Source organism: Agelaius tricolor, unplaced genomic scaffold, assembly GCF_023055355.1.
Source record: "Agelaius tricolor isolate 1412-34295 unplaced genomic scaffold, bAgeTri1.0.p SCAF_5, whole genome shotgun sequence".
Lineage (NCBI taxonomy): Eukaryota > Metazoa > Chordata > Aves > Passeriformes > Icteridae > Agelaius > Agelaius tricolor.
Genome location: NW_027269265.1, coordinates 53,711,220 through 53,737,816, shown reverse-complemented (window position 1 = coordinate 53,737,816; position 26,597 = coordinate 53,711,220). Strand labels below are relative to the sequence as shown.

The following is a 26,597-nucleotide window of genomic DNA, read 5'->3' as shown; positions in this document are numbered from 1 at the left end:
CTCCTTTCCATCAGGCTTCCTGGCTCTTCCTCTGGGCACAGCTGGAAAAGAGCAGGCCATGGTCCTTCCCCACTTCCCAAAGCTCCTCTGCATCCCCAGGGATGTGGCAGGATGTCCCTCTACAGGACAGCTCCGGTCCAGCACCCTCCTGCACGGCACCTCCGTGCTCACCACTCCAGACTCTGGGCAAAAGTGACCCCTAGAACTGTTCCAGATGGGATTGGGTTCCACAGGCTGAGGTTTGGAAATTTCCAAGCTGGGCACCTGGATTCACCCAGCCTCACACAGACACCAACTTGCCTATTAAAACCCCTCCTTTTTAAAGCCAACACTTACCTTTGGCCAAGCTCTCCATGAAATCAGTGTGACCCCAGGTGGGAGACGCGCTCCAGGTGAGCTGGACACTCCTGAGTGTGGAAGCAGGAGCTGGCACCTCTGCCCTCCCACAGGGAGGGTCCCATTTTAGGCCACACCAAATGTAATTCCCATGAGGAATCTTGGCTTCCTTCCACCTCCTCCCTATGAAGCTGCTTTGAGCACTGCTCCCAGACACTCACCAAAGGATTGCTAAATCCAGGCAAGCTTGCAATGAGCAGAGCTCACCTTTTTCCCTGAAAACCTGGACACATTCCTTACCTGAAGGCCCAGCATCCATCCACCCATCCTGTGTGCTGGAGGGGACACAGCCCAAACCCTCCCTCAGCCCCCTGGCTCTGTGTGTGAGGTGACAAGAGAGGACACACAAAACACACTGTCCCAAAGGACGAAGTAGCACTCAGAACTGCATGGACAGGATCCAGACTGTCCCTGGGATCCCCTGGATGCAGACAGATGAGTCAGTGGATCGTGTATGAGGCCAAAGCTCCCGGATCTCTCTGGACATCAGGTGTTGTCAGTGCAGGTAAGTGGCCCTTTGGTGGAGGGGGGTGCAGTGACAAGTCCCCCTGTGTCACCTGGCCACCTCCCCAGCTGGGGATTCCCAACTTCCCACTTTTTATAGGTGGAAAGCATTTGAGACACTAAAGCTGAGAGAAATGCAGATGTTGGCTGTCGTTCCCGTACAAGACAAAACCAGACTAAAAACCCAGACGTGTGCTGGGCAGCAGCTCTGCAAGAAGTTTGGGGTTGCACTCTTGGAATTGCACCGTGGTGTTTGTGCCATTTTCTTCTGGATAAACACTTCCCTGAAAAGCAGCCAGATTGGATTAAGCAGTGTCAGGGTGACGTCAATGCCCAGGACAGCGACGCGAGGGCTCGGAGCAGAGGGGACAGAATCCGTGTGGATCAGTGGAGCTCTCACATTTTGGAATAATGACCCGGGGAAACAAAGCAGCCCAGGCTTCCAATTCCCCTCCCAGGATGCTGAGTCACCAGCAGAAACCCTGCCTGGCTCAGGATGCTCCCTGGCTGTGCTGTGCCAGGGACATGCTTGGCCTGGGCCTGCTGGTGGCAGGGGGACAGGGATGGGGGTGTGACACTGCAGGGATCAGCTTTCCCAGAAACCCCTCGCTCTGGAGCTGTCCTGGAAGGAACAGGGCAGTGACAAAGGGTGGCAGAGCCTGATGTGCTCCTGTCAGACCCCAGAGCAAACCCCCTGCAGCAAGGACACAAACCCAGCTGAGGATAAAGCAAAGAACTCCAGACTGATGGGACACTCCCGGTTTCTGCTTGTGACACATTTTACTCCGCAGAGCAAAGGCAGGTGGACCTTTCTCACTTCACCTTCCCTTACATTTAAGAGATGACCGAGACTAAAAGAGAAATTAAAAATAAGAGCTAAGGAGAAGTTGTCAGTCTCCCCAGAGCTGGGACACACCACCCACGTGCTGCAGGCCGCTGGAAGTCAGAGGGATGCCCCGTGGAGGGGCTGGAACAGCAGTGCAGTGTGGTACATCCTGTGCAAGGAACGCAGCTTGGCCACACGTCCCCGTGTACCCGCGGTCACCCAATCCTCCTCTGCAGCTCCAGGGAGTTCCAGCAGGAAGAACAGAATTCATTTCCTGTGCCTGGCCTCTGTACACTCCAAAACAAGTGTTCCTAATGCCCAAAGGCCCCATGGAGCTCTGGGTTCCCTGGGAATGGAGCAGCAGATCCCTGTGTGCTGTGCTCCGAGCCCCATGTCCACGCCTGGATCCGAGGCAGGCACACAGCAGCGGGTGAAGGCCCTGCCCCGTGTGCAGGGTCAGCACTGACCTCCCCCACACACACCTCCTCTGGCCCTGCCCTGGTGACACAGGAGAGAGGGGGGCTGTGCCAGTGCCATCCTCCCCGTGAGGATTCCCACACGCTGGAACGCTAACAAGGACAATGAGGAGTTAGGTAGGATAAGGTTGGGACTGTGCACCAGGGCACCACGAGTTCCTGTCAGCCCCGTGTCCGTGCTCAGAGCTTCCTCTCCCGCAGCTTGCCCCCGTTGGGCTCCTCCAGCAGGGCTGAGTGTCCATCCCCGTTGCTCAGGCATTTGTCCTTCTCGGGCCTGTGCTCCTGCCTGTGCTCCTGCTTCTGCCGCCGGATCTCCTTGTACCGCAGGGTGATGTCCCTGCAACACACACAGCACACAGCTCCAGCCTGCAGGAGCACACCAAGGGAGCCTCTCTGCACCGAGCTGCTGGGGGTAACAACTCACTGGAGCCTCTGGCTGGGCATTTCTACCATTGCTGGTGGCACTGATTCACTGGCACTTTGTGTTTCTGGCTGGTGTCCTGGCTCTTCCCACCTCTTCCAGAGCACAACAGCCAATCCTGCAGGAGCAGCCACTGCTGCCTCCTCCACACAGCATTGCACTTCAAACAACTGTGGAATGATTTGGGTTGAAAGGGATCCCTAAAGCCCATCCCATTCCACCCCGTGCCATGGGCAACCTTCCACTATCCCAGGCTGCTCCATCCAACCCGGCCTTGGACACTTCCAGGGATCCAGGGGCAGCCACAGCCTCTCTGGGCAGCCTGTGCCAGGGCCTCACCACCCTCATTTTTCCCCACACCACACCTAACCCTGCTCTCTGTCAGTGCAGAGCCATTCCCCCTTGTCCTGTCCCTCCAGCCCCTGATATGGACAGTTCCTCTCCAACTTCCAACACTGGAAGGCTGCTAATTCCTTAGGCCCTGTGCAGCTCCTTTCCATGATCCAGACAGGAAGCCGCCAGGACCAGGCCCAGGGAGCTCCCTGTTTATTTCAGAACCCGCACCCACCCAGGAGAGCTCTGCTCTCTCCCCAGGCAGTCCCAGGGGGGCACATTTGAGGATGGGGGTTGAACAAATCCTCCCAAACCCCTGGCCAGCCCCAAATGCAGCCCCGCTCACCGGATGAAGAAGCGCCAGGCTGTCCAGGTGAGCACCAGGATAATCCCCAGGATCCAGCACTGGGTGATGTAGAAGGGCAGGGAGAGGGTGAGCGTGTAGGGGTCGTACTTGACCACGATCAGGAACTCCGTGGCAGTAATAGCAGCAACCAGCCAGGCCTGCTGGCCCAGCTTCTTGTGGAACTTCCTGCAGGAAAAACACAGAAAAGAACATCTCATTGCTGTACAACTGGGGATGTGGAGAAATCTGCACAGAAAGACAGCTGGGGCAGTGATTTCATTCAGCTTGGCACAGTCCTACAAGTCTAGTTCAGATCACACATGCACTAAGGCTCTGCAGGATGACACCTTCATGTTGGTGTTACTTCAGTTTCCTCTCAGAGGCTCTAAAAGCGAGAAAAGTTAAACTTCATCACCAAACAATGCAGGGAAGTGTCCCCATTCCCAGGTAAATCCACATGAAACGATTCTCTGACCAGCCTGAGACCAGCTGATGTTCAGGGTATGGTTCCAAACAGGAGCTTCTCACACCAGGAGGCCCAGAGCCATATTTGACACCAAAGTGTAGTTCAAGCTACACCAAACCATCCAAATACACTGGGAAAAAGTACAGAATAAATCAAATGTAGGTGAGTGCTGATGCAGAGGGGATGAGTGCGTTCCTTCTTAAAAGGTATCCTGCCTGGATCAGCTCAGATGAAAGGGCTGCAGAAACTGCTCCAGGTGGTGACAGGTTAAATGGGCAGAGACCAGCCCTAGCCCACAGGCAGAGAGATGAAAAGAGAAGCAGCAGATCTCTCAAAGGGAACTCCAGTTGCTGGGATGATGAGGGCAGCTTTCTGCTCTGCTGGGCTGCTTCCTCCTGTGCCATCCTTTCCCTGACAACAGAATCAAAGATAATCCCAACACAAGAGCTGGGCAGCCCCTAAGGCTGCCGAGGAAGAGAGTTGGTTTCCTGCCCTAATATTCAGGAAAGATGTGAAAGATTTTTCTTGTGATGAAGGAGATAAAAACTCATGGCCTTGATGAAGACTCCTTGGAGGTGAGAGGAAGACTCCATCAGGAATGTGTGACTAGGTCAAATGCTACAAATGCATCAAGACAGTCCTGGTCAGGAACATTTCACACATCCAGTCCTCAGGAACTCGGAGGCAGCAAGTGGTGTGTGAGGGCTGGAGAAAGCTTCACCCCTCTTCTGGGACTATCACAATTCCAGGCACTACATTGTCACCATGCTCAGCCCAAGGTCCTGCAAGCAAAGCCCCACAGCTGCCTGCAGATACTCAGAATGCTGAATGGGAAAAAGAATTCTTCACATTGGAATTTCAGTGCTTTCTAAACCCAGCATTGCAGGGCTGGCTGAAGAGACCTCCTCGGGTCATCCCAGACAATCCCAGCAGCACCAGACAAGGCAGTGAGCCATGTTTTTGTCAAGGAAGGGCAATGGAATATTCCAGTCTTTGAGCATTAAGAGTTTCCAAAAGGAAAAGGTCAGCAAGGTTTCCCATGTGATGTAAGCCAGGAGCCTCTGGTACAGCCTGCTTTTCCCAGAAGGAATAATGCACTGATTTTTGTAAATACAACCATGGAACAAATCATTCTTCCCCTGCTCTTCCCCTACAACACCATGGGAAGAATCCTGAAGGATCCTTGGCTTGAAATGATGTGCAAGCAAAGCTGGCAAATGGGGGCAGATCCTCTCTGCCTGGATGGCCTGGAACGCAGGAAGGGATTACAAAACCCTCCGCAGAGAAGGTGCCAGGTAAGAGCTCAGCTCAGCTCTGCCCTTCTGCAGGAGCAGCCTAATGTCAGCTCTGGGGGGCATCAAGCAGAGCCAGGAAGCCCAGGATGTGGGGGCAGTCACCTCCCCCAGCAGGAAGTGGTGGCAGTGACAGGGATGCACAGCTTGGGATGAGCTGCTCTGGCTCGTGGAAAGAACAACAATCAGAGCCAGGGATAAGGCACTGGCCAGGGATGGCTCTCCCAAATTCCAGTGTTATGCCACGTGGCTGGACAGAGGGCAAAGGAGCTTTTCCAACCCCAACACAAGAAGATGAATGGTGCTAAGGAGAGGAGCTCAGCAGCGAGGCAGAGACTCTTCTTACCTGTGAGTTGGAGGCACGTCCCAAACCAGTAGGTCCAACACCAAGGGCAGGGCATCCTGCCCCTGCGGAATGTCCTGAATTCCGACTAAGCAATGTGGGCTGGCCCTTCTTCCCAGTTCTAGGAGTCAAAGCCTTGCAAGGGAAACTGATCTTCAGACCATGTTGGAACCCTAAATTCTGAACACAGACACTTTGTTGTGTTGGTCAGCGACAGACAATGAACACCCCTGGAAGCCAGGCGGTGCCTTAGGCTGAGGATGTGGGCTCAGGCAGGTTGTGACATTAAAAGAAAAGGTGATTTTGAGAACAAAGCTTTCTCAGCTCTCACATGGTCTGCAGAAACAAAAGCAGCGAGGACAAATATGATGCTGAGGTGGGAACAGTCTCGAGTACATGCACTGCTGTGTGTGGTGCCTCACCTGCAGCACATCCTGCTACCCAGGGCCTCTGACCTGCAAGAGGATGCCAGGAGAGCTCCAGAGGGCCAGGGGGAAGAAAGCTCAAGGAAAGAAGTGCTTTTAAGAATCACATTTTTTTAGTCTAGGCCCTGATGTCCCCAGAGGGCACATCCAAGGACTGCAGTTCCTGGCTCTCGGTCTGGAATCGGAGCGCAGCGCTCTGCCCACGAGCCAGGGGCACTCCAGCTCATTTCCACATTCCCTTCTCCACAGAGAGATCATGTACCAGACACTGAGGTTAACACAGTGCACACACAATGCCCTTAACAACAGCTGCTCTCTGACCAGGGGGAGTGAGAGTGGTACCTCCAAAACAAAGGAACACGAAGCGGATGCTTTGGGATTAGGCCTTTTTGTCCCTGACAAGCTGAACTGAACTGGTGCCCGAGATGGATGCCAGCAAGCTGGAGCAAGTTCAAAACAAAGCACGTGGAGCTCGACATGGGAAGTACAGAGAGGTGGGGCTTACGGGTCGTCCATGAAGTCGTAGATCTCCCTCATGGCCACTCCTCCCACGTTGACAAAAAACACCAGGCGAAGCAGCACCAGGTAGTGTTCAGGGGGCATCCACAGCACAAACTTCAGGTAAAACGTGTTCAGCTCTGCCAATAAAAACTGGGAGGGGGGGAACACTAGAATTACATTTGGAAAATACCACGGGATGGAGCCTGGAATGCCCCTCTCTCCCTCAATGGCTCCCCCTGTGCATTTCTCAGCATCTCTGAGTGAACCATCAGCACCAACCCAAAACTGACTGGGCTTTTAAACATTTTCTCTACTTTGGAAGAGGCACTAAAAATCGCAACAAAGAGCTGGACAAGCAGTATCCTCAAATTTCAAGCAAGGTTTAGAACTTCAAACAAAGAGGCCAAAGTACCTGCACAAACACTGAGGGTAAATCCCACAAGCACAGCTTTTCCTTTCCCTGTCCTTTAAAATCCAGCTGAGGGAGCCCCACCATAACAAGACGCACGAGCTGCACATCCTGGGGGGGCTGGGCTGGGTTGTTTTTTCTCAGTTATATAAACTCACCCTCAAAGCCAACTTGGGAAAGTTGATTATAAATTAAGAGCAAAATGTTCTCTCCAGCAGCTGCCCTGGCAATGTGCTTAAGGGAGCAGTGAGACACCAGATTGTCACTTCAAAAGAAGTGATAACAAAGGGCATTAAGCCTTGCTGAAACCCAAGGAGTGAGCCAGAACATGAAGCTGCTTAGAACCTGTCAGCTGAACCTGGGATGTGCTAAAAGAAACATAATCCCACAGTTCAGTATAAATTCACTGGGATCTCTGTTGCAGCAGCACCTAAACCCCCATTTCTTCAAGGTGCAACCAGCAACCTTTTTGGGGAAACATCTATGTTATTTATATTATACTCTTTTAGTCCTCCCACAGAGCAGGCCTGGTGTGCCACGTGAGCTTGGCCAATGTGCCCTGCAGCAGGAATCAGGTGCTGGGAGTTTGTTCTGGCAAAAACACAGAGTTCTGTCCTGTGCCACTGAACCTGGTTCATGCCCAGTGCCCCGGGATCACCACCAGTGTCATGGGGATGGAGTTAGTTAAATTTCACAGCTGCTGGGCTGAGAAAAGTTTGAGTTGCCCAGAGCAGAGCCAACTGACATCCCATGGATGGCACAAAGGCCAAAGTCCCCTGGCTGGCAAAGGGGCAGAAATGGGAAAAAGGAAGGATAAACTGGGCAGTTCAAATGCCTATCAGTCATGTGGGTGACAAGTTCAGCTTCACAGGCACTGGTATGAATTTCAGATGCTGCATTCCCAGCATAAAACAATTCCACCCACTCAGGTGCTGTGTGTGCAGTGAAATGTAAAAAAATAAATAAATAAATTCTAGGAGAATTGAATGATTTAGGCAGATCTGTGCTTCAGGAGTGAGCTCAGAGGAGCCAGAGGCCTTGAATACAGCCCCTTCCAGCTGTAATGTGACCTGTAGCTGCATAAAACTGAGGGATGTGAGCTACTTTCACCCACAGCCATTGCTTTGGGGAACAGCAACTTGCTGAGAACCCAAAGGCCCCAGTTCATATTGCTCCCACTGCCAGAACAGTGGGCAGCAAGCAAGGACAACCCTTTCTGCAGTGAATCCGTCACCTGTCCCAGAGACACGGACACAGCCCCCTGTTCTGTGGGACTGGGAAGGGATCCCTGCTGGCCTCAGCCTCAGGAACATCCCCAGAGCTGCAGCCTGAGTGGCAGAACCTGGAAGCAGGGGACAGGAGGGCCAGAGAGGTGTCCTCACCACGAAGATGATGCCACAGACGGCGAGCCACCTGCGCAGGCTGGAGGCCGGCTTCCACTCGAACTTCACCCAGCTGTAGGGGGTGAACTGGAACACAATCCTCTTCATCTTGCCTCTGGAAAAAAGCAAAATAACCACTGCAGCCTGAAGGGAAAGCAGGCAAGAGGCATCTGCCAGAGTTTCCATTTGAGACACCAGTTCAGATATGCAAAATGCCTCCGTTTACTCCATTAAAATCACAACTTAATGAGACTAGCTCTGAGCTTGTTGCTTTAATTATCAATTTAAGCTTTAATATACTACACCCACTGCTGTGAGCAGTTCTGCTCTGCTCAGCAAAGACACTACAGAGCACGATGGGTCATTACTGGTACACAACTACAAGGGATTTATTAAATTTTAATTCCCAGTGTCCCAGTTCCTGTGAAGTTCTGGCTACTAGGGAATGCAAAAAGACCAAACAGATCCTTGCTGTGAATGGGAGTATGATGCCAACTTGGATTCCTGCTCTTCCTTAAACCATTTCATCAAATAAGCTCATTCCCACAGGATGCCCTCGCTCCCAGCCATCAGGCAATGTTTGGGACACACAGGTGGATTTCCAACAATGCCATTCACAAGGTGAATAAAACTCTCCATCAAACCTCCCTGCAGCAATAAGTCACTGGATTCTGGAGCCACCTGGGAATTCTTTAATCCATATTAACCCAAACAGAACAACCAAGCTCATGAACAGGAGCCCAGCCTTTGTGCTGTGCCTGTGGAGTTCCCTCCTCCCCAACTTACTTGTAGGTTGGAATGTTCCAGAGCCCTTGCCATTTGTAGGTTTTCAAGGAAAGCCAGGACAGGGTCTTCATCCCACAGTAAATTCCTAACCCGTTACATAAGATCACATCCATTATCCACTGGAAGGAGAAACACAGGAATGATGCTGGGGAAGGAACACTAGAGCTTGGCAAAGGGAATCACTACAGGCACAGCCCTGCATTCCAGGGAGTGGGACAGGAGTGTTAATTCCACAGGTTTCCTGAAGGTTAAATAGCCTGGCTTAATGTTTCTAATAATGCACTGACTTTTGAAAATACAGCCATGGAGCAAATGACTCCAAGCTTGGGTCTTTCCCAAATCCATCCAAACCCAGACCCAGAGCTGTGTGCACTGACTGTAGGGAATTCTGGTCACTCTGGCACCAACTTAGACCTCACAGGAAAATGAAACACAACTTTAAAAGGGTGTCCCTTTAAGCTCACACCAAGTTTTGCCTTTCTCTGAATTTCAGACTTTATTGCTTTATTATTTGCTTTATCAGCAAATATTTGAAAATGTTCAGGTACAGCTTTAGATCCTCCCTGTGGTGTGAAACAAACCCAAACAAATATTTAACCATGTCCAAGTGTTTGTAAGACACAAAATGACAGAAACAGTGACAAGCACGAGACAAACTCAACAGGGAGCAGTCTCACATGGGACACAACCCAGCTCTCCTCACTTCCTAGCCCTCCCTGTAGGAAAAATCTGTATTCCCAAACAAACCCTGATCCATGCAGTACATACGTGATCCCACCAGCATTCACTGAAGTTTGGGAGCTGGTGCTCCAGGCTGTACTCCAGGAACTCAAACATGACACTGATGATCATGCACATCCACCAGTCCCGAATCATCAGAGTCTGAAGGGAGAAAAAAGCCTTTTAAACAGCTGCTAAAAAACATCTACAGTTGTAGATCTTGTCTCCAGTATCCAGAAAAGAATCAGGAAACTCAGGACAATGTTATTTTTGTGATATGATGGTCCAAATGCTCACAGGCCTCTCAACTTATCACCATTACCTGCACAAGAGACAGGAATGACACTGAAGAAAATCACCTCCACCCCAGCCAAAACCAGCACAGGAATACAGATTATGATAAATTCTGGTAAAATGGGATTCAGCAGGAGGGAAATGAGTTAAATGCATGGAATTACTGGGTGCTCAAGCACCACAGGCAGCATCGTTCTTACAGTGCTCAGAAAAGGTTTTTCAGAGCCTTTTATGGGCTCTAAACGACTCCAAAGCCACAATAACTTCTGATGAATGAGGCCCATTCATTCTCAATATTGCCACCCTGGTGCTTTGAGATTTGGGGGAAAAAATCCAAACACAAGCCCATCTCTGTTTATTGAGACAACACACTCAACCTCCAGCTTTTAATAGAGAAATAGGTTAATATTTAACATATTTAAGAGAAAAATATGCTATGGCCCTGAAGAAATCCAGCAGCCAGTCTCCTTCCAGCTGGGCAGCCCAGCTTCTAATGCAATTCTCTTGGAAAACAAAGGATCCAAGTTTTCCAAATTGAGAATCCAGTTCATTAACAGAACAAGCTGAAGTCCAGATCTCCCCATGCCCAGCAAATTCACCTCAGGTTTTGAGGTGAACCACTCACAGAACACATCTGCACTGCTAAATGAAAACACAAACCAACAGCTCCAGCTTGCTTTAGAACAGCCAAGCTCTGTCAGCTTGTTATTTGAACAGCAAACCCAAACAAGGTCTGCAGGGGGCAAAACCTCCTGAGTCAGTCAGCCTGCTTGGGTTAAAAAAGGTAATATTTAGACCAAAGTAATCAGCAAAACATTGTTGAATGTTCTGCCAGAGACAGGCACAGCTGGAATTCCTTCTGCAGCTGCTTGATACCAACTAAAAAGTAACAAGAATTAAACCAGTGCCCATTTAATGGTTTAAAATCCTGATCTGATGCCACTGGGGAAAGCAGGAGCAACAACATCTGCCTTTGGGAATATCACTGTCATTGCCAGCCCCACACTCCACTCCCAAAGGTCATTCCAGCATTTCTGTGGCTACAGGAATTACGTTTTTTATTGATCTGACCCCAGGATGAATTCCTGTGGAGAAGGAAGGAGCCTGTTGATGAAACAAGGCTCTGGAAAGAAATGAGGCGGCCTAACATGGGCAGGAAACAGGAAAAAAAAGGGCAAAAAAGGCTTTTGACATACTGATATGTATTTTCATCTATTACAAACAGCCTGGTTTAAGTGACCAAGGCCTGGCACTACAAAAGCAGCAGCAGTGAGGCTTTGGGAACAGAGGAGCAGAGTTCCTAAGTTGAAATGAGTCATTCTTACCTTCAGGTACCACCCAAAAAAGTGAGCAGGAACAAATCCATCCAGCTTGTCCTGAAAACCAAAAAGAGAGTGAAGGTCACAGCCTTTTTATTTATCTTTTTTTCTTCCAAGAAAAATGCAGCAATAAATGTCTGGTTTTCCCACACATGAATACTTGCACTCCTTCATCAGGAAGGAATTTAGCAGAGCTTCTTAAATCTTACCAGCCCTGCCAGGCCCTGACACAGTGCCTTTCCCTCTACTTTTATCAGATCCCAGTTACTCCAGTTTTTGATGCACTGAAGATTTACAGGGTAGACCCAAAGGATTTGGGTGCTCCTCACTCCATGCAATCAGGGAGCTGTAAATCACCATCATTCCTTTGCCCTGGAATTTCTGCCAGTGAGAAATCTGATGGCTTTTAGGACTCAGAAAACTCCTGCACTAGTGGAAGGGTCCTTGCCCATGGCAGGGGAGGGGGTTACATCATCTTTCCAACCCAAACCATTCTGGGGTTCTGTGGTGCAGCTTTAGGGCTTTGTGCCCCAGGGTGACTGAGGAGAAGACTCCTCAAGCACACCAAGAAATCCAAACTCTGAGGGGAAAATCTGACACCAAGGAGCTGAGGAAGAAGAGCTGTTGAACCCTGGGCAATCAGGTAATTGGGATCCAGAGAGACACACGCCCATGTGATGGACAGGAAAGGTCCAGAGAAGAGAAATGAAGAGGCTGGAGAGGCACTCACAGGCTGCGCTCTGATTCAGCACTCAGCCAGACCCACGACTGCACTCTGAAGCGTTCAGTTAAGCAGCTTTTTACCCAAAACCAGCCCCCTGAGTGAGTTTGCTCCTTACCCAGATGTTGTGGAAGGGATCAGTTCCATTGCCAGGGTCATAAATGAGGCAGTTGCCCCCGTAGTCTCTCTCAGGCAGAGGAACCCCCAAGTGGGGGTCGATGTACTTCATGAACTGCCTCCCGTCCTGCACCGTCTGCAGGGGAACACAAACCAGGACCCCTGAAGGACTCACACACAAGTAAGAATTAAGAATTAACCCTTTTTCAAATTCCTGGAGGAGCAATTGTTGAAATCAAGTCAGGCATATACTTGACTTGGAGCCCTTTAATCCTAGATATTAAGGGAATAAAAGGCTACAGAATGACCTTAAAGATGAAAAAATCAGTGATCTTTAATGCTTTAGCCCAAGCCACTCCTCTGTGCTCCCCATCTCTCCCAGGAGCTTCACACAGCTCATCCTTCCCAACACCCATTTCCAGTAAGGTCCCATGCAAACAGCAAAGAGAAATTATCAAAATGACCAAAATGTGAACTCATCTGTCACTAAATCAGCCCCACACATTTGCTGAGCATTTATTTCCCAATGGAATCACTCAGTGTTGTGGTCAAGGCTCAACCCTTCAACCTCTGTGACAGGCAGCAAAGCTGGACAAAGCCAAAATTAATTAATTGAGTAATAATAAAATTACAGAATAAACTGCTGAACTCTGGGACAAGTTTCCGCCATGAGCAAGCTTGGATTTGCTGTCAGGAAGTTCAGCCACCTGCAGACTCAGCAGAATTTAACCTTATTTAAACCTGGGCAAGGCAATGATGTATTTTTAGTAGAGAGCTGAGCAACAGCAGGGAGTTCCTTAACCACTAAATCTCTGCTGACACCACACGCTGCCACAGGGAAGAAAAGCCATTCCAGGCTTTTCTGTTGGAATTCAGAACTACACCAGTAAAAATCACTCAGTCTGACTGCAGCTCCTCAGAAATACCATGCTCAAGGATGGCTGGAAAAAAACCAGGGTGACCAGTCCCATTTTCTTAAGCTCACATGGCCTCTAAAAGCAAAACTTCAAAAAAAAAAAAAGCATTCCCCACCCTTCTTTCACACAAAATGATTTTTAGAGCTGCCTGATGAGTATATTGTCTCAAAATATTTAATTTTAACTGCTCAGAATTGTACAAGTCAGGGGGAAGGTCTCAGTTTACTAAAGGACAAGATATGGTAAAATGTTTAATTTGGAAACACCAAGGGCACATCTTTCTATGAAAAGCCTCCTCCTCAGCTCCTGCCACCACACAAAGCTGGGTGTGAAGTTTTGGTTTATTGCAAAACCCCCACACCTACAAAGAACCTGTCACTCCAGGTAAAAGATATTTCCAAAGGTGAAACCAGGTGAATTCCCCCTGAGTGACACATGGCCCAGCAGGGCAGAGACTGGACTGTGAAACACCAGCTGCTGAACATGAACTCCCTCACCAGCTCATCTAAAACCACTTCAACACGGTGTCTACCCCAGGCTGAGGGTGACTGGAGGTCAGAGCAGGTGAAATATTTTTATATTATCATCTCTCTCAGCCTCACAGTCTCATTAAACAGCCTAAAGATTCCATCTCACAAAACCAAGCACCTCCTGTAGTCAGCAGGAAAAAAAACACTACAAAGGAGTTGATCCCCACATGGAAGTGGCATTTAGGAGCTGGAGGTGTCAGCCACTTACCTGGAAGAGGATGAAGATGAGGAAGAGCTCATAGACCACGCTGACACACAGCCAAAACCTCCAGTAAGCTGCAGAGAGACACAGGGGATGTCAGCAGCAGCTCTGGAGCAAGCCTTATGTTAATTATTATTCATTTATTTCAATATCACAGAATCCTGGAGTGCTTTGTGCTGGGAGGGACTGAAAGCCCATCTCATTCCACCCCGCCATGGGCAGGGACACCTTCCACTGGCCCAGGCTGCTCCACACCCAACCTGGCCTGGAACACTTCCAGGGATGGGGCAGCCACAGCTTCTCAGGAAACCAATTCCATTTCAAGAGAGGCTCCCACCATGGAATTGCAATTCCCAGCTGCCAAGCACAGTGCTCCCCACCCTCCCTCAGGGATACAACCAGAAAGGATCTCCAGCTCCCACACAGGCTGCTGTGAAGGTTTGCTGGAACTGCTCAGGCACTGACCTGGATGTGGGAGAAGGGATCCAGGTCCAGAACACTCCAACCCAACAAGTTCAGCAGTTAGGAAGGGGAAGGAAAGGAATGTGCCACCTGCAGTGCTTTCCAGCAGTCCCTAGAGGAGAACCTGATCCTTCCTGAGCTTTCTCCCTGGTCTCAGGTGTGACCTGGGCTGCACCAGACACACCCAGGGCAGGCTGGAGTCGTGTTCAGCAGCCCAGCTTTGGCCTGGGGACAAGGTCGTGTCGCCAGGGGCAGAAAGCATTTCAAAACCCCAAAGATAACTCCACTTTTACTTGCAATGACATTAAAAACAAGCAGACCAAAGGTTCAGCAAGGCCTGTCCATAAGAAATGCCATGCAAAGCTCATGTGCTGCTGGGAGCCCTCCCCAGATGTGTGATTACAGATGTGCGCACACCCAGCGACACCTGGAGCCAAAGGGTGCCCAAATTCCAGTGTCTGCACACTCCCAGCTCCCCTGCCAGGCTCAGCCCTGGGGTCACAGCCCATCCTGGATGGGGGCTTGTGCCCCACAGGCTCATCCATGCTCCTGATCCATCCAGACACCTCTGGGCTCTGAACTCCCTCAATATTTCTGACTCCTGCCCCGAGAGGCTGATGCAGAGCCAGGGTGGGTGCACACACAGCTCCAGCAGCTCTCCCTACCCAGATCCAAAAATTCCACACAAGGGAATTCAGGAAAACTCACAACATTCTAGGTGGACACTGAAATTCCAGAAACATCACACAGCACTCTCAGGATGAGAAGACCTGCCTTCATGTGTTTCCTGGAATGGAGCTCTCCTTCCTCAGGTCCATGGGGGAGATGCATAGGAATCCCAACAGGGTTTGCCAGGAAACCAAGACCCTCAGGCCTGCCTTGGGAATTTCTCTCTGTTAATTCCAAGGCAATGTAGGCACTTTGATGTTCAAAGCAGGGCCAGGCATAAATTACACAAGAATGAAACAAACAGAGGCTTACAAACAGAGTTATCAGCTCAGAACCCCAAATCAACTCCCCATGGAGCTCCTCAGGAGATGTTTTCTCCTAAAACATGTCTTTATCCAGCTCAGCCTCAAGTAGGAAATAAATTATTAAAAAAAAAAAACCAACCTGAAACCCCAAAACAACAAAGAAACAAAAAAAAAAACCCCAAAATCAAAAATACCAACAAACTCCATACATTTTTAAAAGCAGCCTCTGACACCATCATTAAAAGAGATCACAATGTGGAAGGTGAAACCTTTTTGCACCAATCCTGCTAAATTAATTTCATCAGAATCACCTATTTTACACTACTGGGAAAAAAAAAGGAAAAAATGAAAATAAAAAAGGCAGGTGTGGCCTTGCAGAACAGCAGTTCAGAGCTCTGTGACAGCTTTCACACACTTGTCTTTCCAAAATGCATCTTAGGAAAAACCCAACAGCAAAAAAAAAATATCCTCCATTGTCACAGGATTATTTGGAAGAGAGGAGCCTTTTCCCAAACTGTCACAACATTCAAGCCAGCAGGGAAAATTAACTTTTCACCACCACACTTCTCCCACCTTTAAATGTCACTGCCAGATACGAAAAAAATGCCCTTTTTTCTAACCCATAAACCTTGCACCAGAGATTTTACACTGCTCACAGTCAGCAAAGTGACAGATTGGTCCTGCAAGTGATGTAGACACAGAAAGCAGAGAAATCTAAATCCTTGTCTGAGCTTTCATTCCCCTCTGTACACAGAGCTGTGGCAGCTGCTGAGCAGGCTCAGCAAAAAAAGAAAATTAAAAATGGAGATCTGGTTCTGATTTAGGGCTGTGGTTTCTCCCCAGCTCACAGAGGTTCCCCCAGAGGTTCTGAACACACCCAGTACCTGCACCCCAAATGTTTTCAAGGCTGTACAAACACTGTTCTCACTCCTGCTGGGTCAGGCTCAGCTTTAGCTGTAAGGTTACTTATGGCATGTCTCCAATGCTTGCTTTCCTTTAATTCACTTCCCATTTTGCCTCCCTCCAATCAAGGCTTCCCTCCTGAGTGAGGAGGTCCCCACTAATCATTGACACACCTGATAACCCAGTGATTTCTGGGATCAAACATTAAACTGCTGCCTTGCAGGGATCCCAGCAAGCTGAACCCAACCAGCCTTTCCCTGCTTCTGCTCAGAGCCTGGCCCACTCTGCCTGAGGGGCTAAATGAGTAAAAAAGACAAAAATCTGGGTTGTTTGCCCAAGGAAAACACTTGCCCTGGAGCTGCTCCTTCCAGTGTCACCAGTGCTGCCCTTGCCTGGCCCCTGCCTCCATATTCCCACTGTCCCAGTCCTCAATCCCACAGGTTACTCCAGACCCTCACTATTTACTCCCTGACCAGCTCAACCTGTCACACAGCCTCTATTAAGTCAAAATAACTCCTGTCAGAGGCTGGGAATATTAAAAGCTGCTTCTCAGGGCATTAATAACTGTCATGGAAAATTTCTTTGGAATGACAGCATGGACGTGTTATCTTGACAGGCAATAAAGCATCCCTGGGCTCCTACAGCAGCAGCTCCAGAAGAGGAGCTGGCAGGGAGAAGGAAGAATATATCTTATCTGCAAATCCTAAGGAGACAGGCTACTGATGCTGGCTCTATCCAGGATTGGTTCTACCAGGAAATGCTCCCCAAATTTGGCTGTTCACCCACCAATGAATAAATGGATCCTCAAGCAGAGTTTAAGATCTGTCCCTTGCACTGTGCTGCTCCCTAGGGCTAAAGCAGTGAAGGTTTGGATAGAACCCCAGCCAGTGGAAAATGGGATAAAAGCAGGGCAAGTTGGTAAAATCTTGTCTGAACAATCATACCTACTTATTTCCATGACAATCCTACATTTCTGAATTACAGGGAGGCAACTGGTGTCTGTCCATGCAGCAAATTATTAAACTGCAGAAAACAGGGGCCTGAATCAGTAGGGAAATGGCAAAGCTGGATGAGCCCCTGGCTAAAGCTGGGAATGCTGAGAAGGCAACCAAAAAAAGAAATAAAGCTACCAGTCTGGACAGGTGCCACTAAGGTAGTGGCTGGCATCAGTTTCCTTAATGGCCTTAATGAAAAGTAGGTTAATGACACACAGCAGGAGCAGCAGGGAAGGCAGGGACAGCAGAGAAGATGATCCCAAGGGACTGGAGTGACAGAAGAGCTCCTAACACAGCTCCACACTCTGGAATCAGGAATTTGGAAGCATCACATTATCACAAAAATCCCCAAAATAACCCTGCAGCTCTGGAGAGGACATTTGAAAGCAGAAAGCTCAAAACAAAGCCAGAATGTTATGGGGAAATGTTACACTGGGGGCAAAACTAAAAGCCAAACTTCCCTGCTTTTTTCTAAGGAATAAAACCAGCCCAGACAAACCCTCAAAACCTGGGTGCACCCAAGTGTCACTGGGGTCCTCAAAAGGAGCACTGATTTTACAGAAGGAATCACAATTAACCAGAACAGAAGGAAAGACTAAAACCTGCTATTTAATAAGAAAGGCAAATTACATAAAGCCCCAGGTCTGCAGAGGTGTGCAGAGGGCACTGCTCTGGAACCACACCTGCTTTGGCTGAGGGCTGTGGGGTGGCTGCTGGGTTAAATTTCTGGCATAAACCCCAGCTTTGTTTGGCTGTAGGAGAGCCCAGTGCTTTCAGAAATATTATTTAAGCCTATATGAATTCCCTTAATTCTTCCTCTTTCAATGATTCACATCTAAAAACAGGCAAGAGATCAAAGCCATTTAAATATTTTCATGTTTCACCAGCTATTCCATTACCTGGAAGAGGTTTGTGTTGTGCTTTCAAGACTTCCAGTCTTACAAGAAACCTTTAAAATCATAATCAAGGGCCTCTGATCTCCCATGGAAAATGGACATGGAGCTCAGGAAGTGCTCCTGCACCAGATAAAAGGTCACAAGTGCAGTCCCAGCACAGAGAGGAGAAAAAAAAAATGAGGATAAACAGGGGAAGTTCAGGCTTAAGATCCTGGCAGTTCTCACAGAGCTTTTTAGCTACAACAGGAAGCCAAAGCAGGGAGATCCACACAGATCTGCAGGCTCCATGGAAGGCCAGCAGGGTGGTTATGGAGGAGCCTCCATGATCAGTGTGCAGTGCTGAGGAACCTGTGATTACTGAAATTACAACTTACCTGCTCTCCAGGCAACACAAACATTTACCCCTCCCTCCCAGAGCAGGCAGCTGCTCAGGAGGATTTGAGTGAGCCCAGTAAGGTGAATTACCTGGGTGAGGTCTTGAGAATGGTCCATCTTTAGCTTGTGTCACCCCAAAGCACAAGAAAACCAAAATACTGGCGACGATTCCTCTGCAAGGAAAAGCAGAACACTCTGGGTTATTGCCTCATCCTCCTCCTGAGACTGCAAATTATGTTCTCTGATGAAAGAAATGTCTGGCCCTTGTTCTTTAACTGCTGAATGTGTCCCTCTTAAATGGAACCAGGCACCATCCAGAAAAAAACAGCCAAAAAAAGGCTGAGGATCACAGCAAGTCAAACAATTCCCTGCGTCTGGGAGCAGCTTTTATTCCCACTGGCTCACAAAGACACACAGGATTTAGCAGTGAGACAGCTCTCACTGCTCCACCACATTTCCATGGAATTTAAAAAGGAGCTGTCAGACTTGTCACCACTCCAAAACAGCTTCTTAACCAATTAAAGACAAGCAGGAGCTTTCCAGACCACACCAGCACTGCTGCTATTTCAAGAGCTGGAACCATAACACAGAGCCTAAGGAACATAACAGAGATTTTAAATAAAAATAAATTATCAGACCAGAAGCCCAAAGACCTACAACCCTGGGCATGTTCCTTTAGTTTTAATGGATTAAATGGCAGAAAGCAATCCAAAAGTGCTCTTTTTGCTGCACTTCAACTCCCACTGGATCCTGCTTGCTGTCTCATTTCACCTGCTTAAGAGCCGGCTGAAAGGATGGACAACTGGGAAAGAGCTCATTCCATGCTTGCAGAAAATGATGCAACCCCTGACTGCAAATAAAATGGCTCAGTCTGCAGGAATCACACAAAATACCCAGTAATTTTGCTGCCAGAGAGAAATTGTCACAAACCAGAAGCAACAGGAGACTGTTCGTGCTTTAAACACGTCAAAAAACCTTTCCAAATAGAAGACTAAAGGATTTACAGAAACTACTTTGCCACATTCACCTCTGAGTATAAATGTTTGTGCTTCCTAAAAATAAAAATGGGGTTTAGTTAACAGATGTAACTCAGTAATTTTGCTTGCTTTAAACACTGGGAAGCACACCAGAATTAGGTGACTGAATGAATCTGTGAATAGACAGTTCCATGGGGATTTCCAAAGATCTGGAGGGCAAAAACCCTTTCAGCTGACCTCCAATAATGAGAATATTCTGCATTTTGAGGCCCTGGCTGCATCTGGAAGCTCCAGTCCTGTGTGGTGTGACAAGCTCAGCCATGAACTGAGGGGTCCAGACCACTGCTCTGGCCTTGGGAGGGTTCCAATTCCAAAGCTGGAATTCCAATTTTCAATTCCAAAGCTGGAATTCAAATCCTGGATCCAAATCACCACAGGAGCTCAGCTGTGCTCCTTCCTCTAAACCCCACTCTTGGCCCAAGAGCTGCTGTGCTGAAATAGGCTGGGGATCCAGATACATTCACTTACTTCAAGTTCACCACAGGAAGTTTGGAAGCAAACCACAAATTTGAATAAATAACCACACCAGCTCAATTTTATTTTTTTTTTCTCAGTGGTAACAAAACTTTCCCTCTTATCCTCATTAATTTACCTTCCAATGCCTCAGCAGCAGCCTGGCCTGAGGCAGGAACGCTCCAGCACCTGAGAGGGGCTCTCCTCTCCTCACCTGGCTGGACACAGCCAATGGATTCTCCTGAGCAGCAAATCAGGAAGGCACAAAATAGCAAAGTGTGCCCACAAAAATCATTTTAGCACTTAACCAAATCTAAAAAATAAAATTAAAAAAAAAAAAAAGGAGAGGCTGGCAGCAGCTCCATCAGCACAAACAAACTCTTGTTTGTGCTGAGAGTCAATTCAGACACACAGGACAATGAGGAGCTGTGTATGGCCCTTTGTCCTGGGATTCAAGGAGGCAGCTCCCACTCCCTGTCCCATCCCGGGCTGGATCCATGCTGGCACAGCTGGTACAACCCCCTCGGGGCACCACAAGCCCTGGAACAGAGCTCTGGCCTTCTGTGGCCTCCATTTCCCTGTGGGTGCTCAGCCACAGCAGCAGGAGATCAGCATGCAAACCCACACATCCCTGGACCTGTCCCCATGGAAAGCAGGGATTGCCAAGAGCTGTGTAAAAAATCATCTCAGGAGAGACATTTCCCAGCTGGAAATTCAATGTACAGCCCTGAAGCACACTGGTGGTTTTAAACCTGAATGTGTTTTTATGGAAAAAAAAAAGCCCCCAAGACACCCTGCTCAGCATTTCAAATATTTGGGAGCTGTGGATTTCTTCCATGGTATGCAGAGGAGGTGCTCAGGGTTTATCTGGCTACACTCAGAGCTGGAGCTGAGTCCAGGCTGAACAGAGGAGAATGTCACAGCTGTCAGTCAGGATGAGCTATCCCATGGCTGGAAGAACAGTGGGAATAAAGCTCTCAAGGACCAGACGGGTTCACAGCACAACCTCTCCTTGCCTAACAAAGGAAATGTTCCACAGTTCTTACACCGGGGGCAGTCTGACCACCTGTGCGATCCCAATGAACTCTTACTACACTTACATATAGATATACATATATTGCAACCTTACTTAAAAAAAAAAACAAAACAACCCAAACAATCCTCCTTGAATTGTTTCAGGACAGAAGAAGTCCTGTGACAGATGCAAACACCAACATCAGCCACGGACACCACACCCCGTGAGCTCAGAGGTTCCTGCTCTCACTCGGGTCTTGTCCACCACCTCTCCTGTGAGTGATTTCACAAATCCACCTCTCACCCTGCTCCTGCCAGTGACTGCATAGAGCATTTTATAGGATGACAAAATCCTGATTTTATAGGGGAGAAGGTGGGACCAAACCCTAACCCTAACCCATCCCACGACTCCAGTCTGGGAAACACAGAGCTAGCAAATTTGGGAGGTTCACCCCAATTTACTGCTCTGAGCACCTCACAGCAGCTCACAAGGACACCTCAGGCAGGGCATGGAAACAAAGGAGGCTGGAGCCTTTGGAAGTGTGTATTTCAGACACTGCTGCACTGTCAGTGTGCAGGAGGTGGAAATAAAAGCCCGTGACAGCTCCAGACTCTGCTCCCCGGTGACAAACCCCCCCTGGTCATTAGGCACCAAGTGTTCCTGAGGAACACCGGCACACAGGGACAGCCTCGTGCTGGGTGGGGCTTGGAACTGCAGCACAACACGGCTCCACACCAGGACTGACAAAGCTCTCAGGGCAGGCTGAGGGATTTTTAATTATGGATGCAAATATAAAAAATCTGTGATGATTTGGGCTATGGATACACTGATGCACACTGTGCCCATCTCACCCTGCTCTGAAATACCCGCTTTTGTCCAGAGAGATATGAAACATGGAATATTTGGAAGTTCATGTCCAAGCCTCAGGATGCTCCTTTTCAAGGATTTTTGTGCCAAGACCTTGTGGAGCTGCAGCAGTGAGCAAAGCCCACTTGCTGCCCCTTTCTTGGCACCATGCTGTAAATTGATTTTAACAACTGGGCACTGGATAAGCACACAACAACTCGTGTTTCCTGAGAGAAAGATCCACCTGCTGACTAATCTTCCCTGGGTTGGTTTTGATTAAGGCAGCCGAGGCTCTAAGCTCAATAATAAGATATTCCACTGAGTCACCTTAGCTCTGTCTTACTCCCTAAGGATGCATCATCACTTCTCTTTCAGCTCTTCCCCTTCCCAATTCTGAGTGGCCAATCCAGGCCACACCACCCCTCCAGCCTGGCCTCCCTCATTATGCCTGGGAACAAAATGGCATTTGTTCACACAGCAACCTTCCAGAACCTTTCCCAGCTCCAGACACCTTCCAGCTTGTCCCAGGTCACCCCCACGTGTGAAATCCCAGCTCTCAGTGGGGCACAGTGGGAGTTCCATTACCCCCAGGCATTGTGTAACAATGCCAGAACAACAGCCAAGATTATCTCAGGAAATACCACAATTCCTGCATCTCCAGGACAATGGATGCTGTATCCTGAGTCACTTCAGAAATGTACAAAAAGAGGGGAAAAAACCCTTCAACAGCAAGGGGAAAAATTTCATTATATTTAAGAAACCAGACTGGTAGAAAACAATTATTTTCTTGCTTCTAGCAATGATGCTTTGCAGCATATCTTTAAAACATATTTAGCTTTTTAAAACACCACTTTCCTACCTCCTTTTTCTTCCCTGTTGTATTTTAAAAGGGGAGAAATTCAACCACATTGGATCAGTTTAAATTACAGTAGGAATTGACCACACATGTAAGATTCATTCTTATTTCCCCAGAGCTTCCCTCTGGGCTGCACATTCTCACAGCAATTTTCAACAACAAACAAAGATCTGTATTGAAATCTTGAACAGAATTTTACAAAAAGCATTTGAGCCAGAAAAATTTAGCCACAGCTCCCAGCATTTTGAAATGATGGTTATTTTAAGGAAAGGTTATTTTTAAGAAAAGGCTATTTTAAGAAACAGCAACAGAACCCTTGCCAAAGAAACCCAGCCAGGAGGCTTTAGCAAGCTTTTTGTATTTTGCTTTAAATCACACCACAGAGCAGCCACAGGCCTGACAGTGACACTAAACTGATTAGAAATTGAATTCAATGATCAGCATCAGAGAAGCTTACAGACTTATGACTGGTTTTGTAACTTCCTGAGGGAACAGGCATTTCCACAGGGGAGCACAGGGGTCACTGGAGGTCCCTTTTCCAGAACACACCTGGGAATACTCAGATATTCCTGAGATATTCACCTCTTTGTGTTGTAGGCTGTGTCCTGGGGAGTCTCTTCCAGCAGGGTAACGTAGCCCAGTGCACACGTGAGGATGAACAGGACTGTCAGGGTATGAGCTCTCCTGAAATTCAGAACAGAGAAAAATGACATTAAACAGCAGGAAAACTCACATCTCACCCTGCCAGTGCAGCATCAGGAGGTCAAAACCACAGCCAGCAGTCAGGAATATTGAGGTTTTCTGTATTGCAGAGCACAGAGAGCAGAACTTACAGCAGCACTGCATGTGATCAGCAGCAGCTTGGAAAAAACCAGCACCCACTGCAAACACCCAACTTTAAACAGCTCCAGGTGTCTCCCCAGGTTTGGCAGGTCCACACCTGACAGTGCTGCTCTATTTCACAGCCTACTAATCAAAATTACAGCTGAGGGAACAGGCCCTTGAGAGCAACCAAAGGGAATTCACTCCAGACATGGGAATTACTCAAGAAAAACTAGTCATTAAAAATTAAAAAAAAAAGAAAAATCTCTAAAGGAGAACAGTTGCTGTTGATGCCACCTCAAGATGTCAGATTTCCAGGGAAATTGCTACAGTTTCAGCGCCCTTAGCACAAGAGGTTTCTGTGGGAACAGCCATGACAGCAAAGCTGGGTGGCTGTTCCACAGCAGTAAAACATCCTCATCCATGGGAGCCCAGAGGTTTATATGGATTTTAGTGAAGCACTCAGGGAGAAATTCTTCTGGCACAGGTTTCCCAGAGAAGCTGTGGCTGTCCTATCCCTGGAAGCGCCCAAGGCCAGGTTGGACTGGGCTTGGAGCAAGATGGGATAGCAGAAGGTGTCCCTGCCCTTGGGACTGGATGACCTTTAAGGTCCCTTCCAGCCCAAACCATTCCAGGATTCTGTGATTCTATGGAAGGAGAGCGAGCAGAGCACACCCAGCCAGGTGACACCCACACCCTGCACCCCCTGATCACCACACAGGGAATATTCTTACAATGTCTGCATCTTTTCTTACTTCAAGTTGAAAATTCCCTTCCTAATGAGAAGCCACTTACTGTTTTCATTGGAAAACTCCTCTGGCCCCAGCAGGGAAGCATGGGAACTCTGTCCAAGTAAGGCCAAAGGACATGCCATGAGTTTTGGTTTAGAGGATAAACATCCCTTAACACAAACTAATAAAAAACCCCACCTATAAAGAGGAAGCTGAAAGGAGGAGAAAACTTGTAGAAGAAAGTGTCTGTAGGTGACATATTTGGCTCTATTTCCATTTTCTTTTTACATCCTTTTGTAACAGCAGCTCACATCCCATCTCCAAGTCATTCCAAGGTTTGTATATTCAGGTTGCATGGTGTACAATGAACCTTGGAATTTCCAAACCACCCACTGACTTCCCTTGAAACAATCCCACAGTAACCCCCCTAAAACTGCTCTGAAAGTCCAAGAAAGGCTGCCAGCGAACCAAAATTCCATCCTACTGCAAACCCCACGTCCTCCACAGCATCCCTGCAATCCCACACAGGCAATACCTCATAAGCAGACACAATCCTCTTCTGTCCCTCCCAGAACAGAGTTTGGCGTTGAAGGCTCTCCTTCCTCGTGGTCCTGAGGACACAGACCACCACCTCCAGCAGAAAACCACCAGGACCCACGAGTACTTCCAGGATTAGCAAGGAATCAGGGTGCCAAAACCCAGGGAAAAGCTTGGGAGCTGCAAGCTCCTGCTCGGCAGCTGCATCGTCCCAGGTGCCAGGACAGGTGATTCAGCCATCAGAGCTCACGTGGGGCCTGCCCTGGATCCTGCAGGAGCTGGAGCACTAAACCCAGCCTCTCCCAGGACTGCTCTCCAATCACACCCTGCTCCTGCACACCCATTGCCTGTGGATGGAATGAATGGATTCTGCAGCCAACACCACACAGGTTACAGGAACTCCGGGCTATTTTGGTATCTCAGGCCTTGTTTTGCTGTCTGGTTTTGAAACTTATCATTGTGTGTTGTTGTATTGTTACACAGTTATACTTATTGTTGCAGGGTTATAGACATTATGTATTATATATAATAGTTACATTGTGGTTTATTTTTGAAGAGGCTATGAAAACAAATCTGGAATCCCACCTTGCTGTTTCGGCACCTGAGCACCCACACCAAGTCAGCTGCTTTTTCAATGCATTCAGATCCCATAAATTGCCAAAAAAATCAGTTATTACAGCTCCTCCCTTGGACAAACACCTTGAGAAAATTGAGAATTACACCTTGGACAAACCCCTCTCCCAGCACAAGGGTGACTCAGCTGTGTTCCTCCCTGGGAGGATCTTGTGGGACAGTGAAGGGTTGGTGCTGGGGAGCCCCTATACATCCTATTTCCCATTTATTTTTGGTGCCACAGCCACCAGCCTGAAGCCCAACCAGCTGCCCTGTTTCAGGAGAAACAAGAGGCTGCTCTCTTATCACTTCCCTTGTAGCTCAGCATTCATCTCCAGATGCTGCCAGATTCCCTCCCAGCAGGTTTCCAAGGCAAAGGTGCTTCCAGTGCAGCGTGAATTCCAGGAGCTGGGATGAAAGACTCTGGAGATGGGCTTGACTTCTGGGAAGAGCAAGCTGTCAGCCCTGGCAGAGAGCTGAGAGCAGTGACACAGCAATGAGAGGGAGCATAGCATCACACAAACCCACTTCAGAGAGGAAAACGAGCCAGGAAACATGGATGTACACCATGTCTTCTCAGAGCTTGGGAGTTTAAAAACAAAATAAAATTCCAGAAAAAGGAGCAGCTCTCCTGAAGGAAGGGCTTGTCTGAGAGATCAGGATGAATTTAACAGCACAAGGGGATTCTTTTCATCTCCACACACAATTTAAAATAACACACCAGGGGAAGGCGAGCTAAGAACAACCCAGCAAGGTAAGCAAGGCAGGAATTACATGGAAAGGCTTATGTTCTCCTGGCCTGGAGCCTGGGAGGCTGAAAAGAGCTAAGCTGGGAATCTTCCCCTTAGAATTACACACAGGAGCTTGGGCAACACGCCCGAAGCAAAGGGGGTACAAGCTGCAGCCAGATCTGGGAGGTTTCACATCAAAAACTGCAAAGCAGGGCCTGATGTACCTGAGAACAAAAAACTAAGGCCAGGGAGAGAACTCACAACAAATCCTAAACTGTTAAAAAGGTGGAATATTAAGTGGCTTATTTTTCTGCCTTTCTGCACCACACATTTGGCTCTTTCCCCACTCAAGCCCTGGGAGATTGAGATGAAATAAATCGTGTTTGTTTTCACACAAGCCCTTGCCCTGCTAATTCAAACACCAAGTGAGAGCAAGTGAAGCTCTCCCGCACTGCAGATCACAAAAAAGTGGGTTTTTTCCTAGTTAATAGGATTAAGTTTGATCCCAACTTCTCTTTTTCATGCTAGGTCATTCTCCTGTCACACTGAGACGCTGCAGATCTGTCAAGAAAATGACTACAAGCTCTTTTATTTTCCAGCTGAAGTCTATGACAGAAATGATGTAA

At 48.3% G+C, this 26,597-nt stretch overlaps 1 protein-coding gene across 3 annotated transcripts in view; it reads right to left on the bottom strand.

The window, feature by feature from the left end:
* Positions 1-2,234: 2,234 nt before the first annotated feature.
* The window catches only part of PTDSS2 (phosphatidylserine synthase 2), a 29,706-nt gene continuing 5,343 nt past the window's right edge, over positions 2,235-26,597 (bottom strand). For 2 of the 3 annotated variants that reach the window (XM_071428165.1, XM_071428166.1), the window contains exons 2-12: positions 23,121-23,222; positions 18,422-18,504; positions 13,733-13,800; positions 12,079-12,213; positions 11,246-11,296; positions 9,675-9,788; positions 8,907-9,025; positions 8,121-8,235; positions 6,334-6,479; positions 3,303-3,488; positions 2,235-2,539 (exon numbers count right to left, since the gene is read on the bottom strand). In XM_071428165.1, the coding sequence (XP_071284266.1) occupies positions 2,383-2,539; positions 3,303-3,488; positions 6,334-6,479; positions 8,121-8,235; positions 8,907-9,025; positions 9,675-9,788; positions 11,246-11,296; positions 12,079-12,213; positions 13,733-13,800; positions 18,422-18,504; positions 23,121-23,222 (1,276 nt within the window). In that variant the 3' untranslated portion in view covers positions 2,235-2,382. Of the gene's footprint in view, positions 2,540-3,302; positions 3,489-6,333; positions 6,480-8,120; positions 8,236-8,906; positions 9,026-9,674; positions 9,789-11,245; positions 11,297-12,078; positions 12,214-13,732; positions 13,801-18,421; positions 18,505-23,120; positions 23,223-24,626; positions 24,937-26,597 lie in introns of those variants that run through there. The other variant, XM_071428167.1, reaches the window with a different exon arrangement.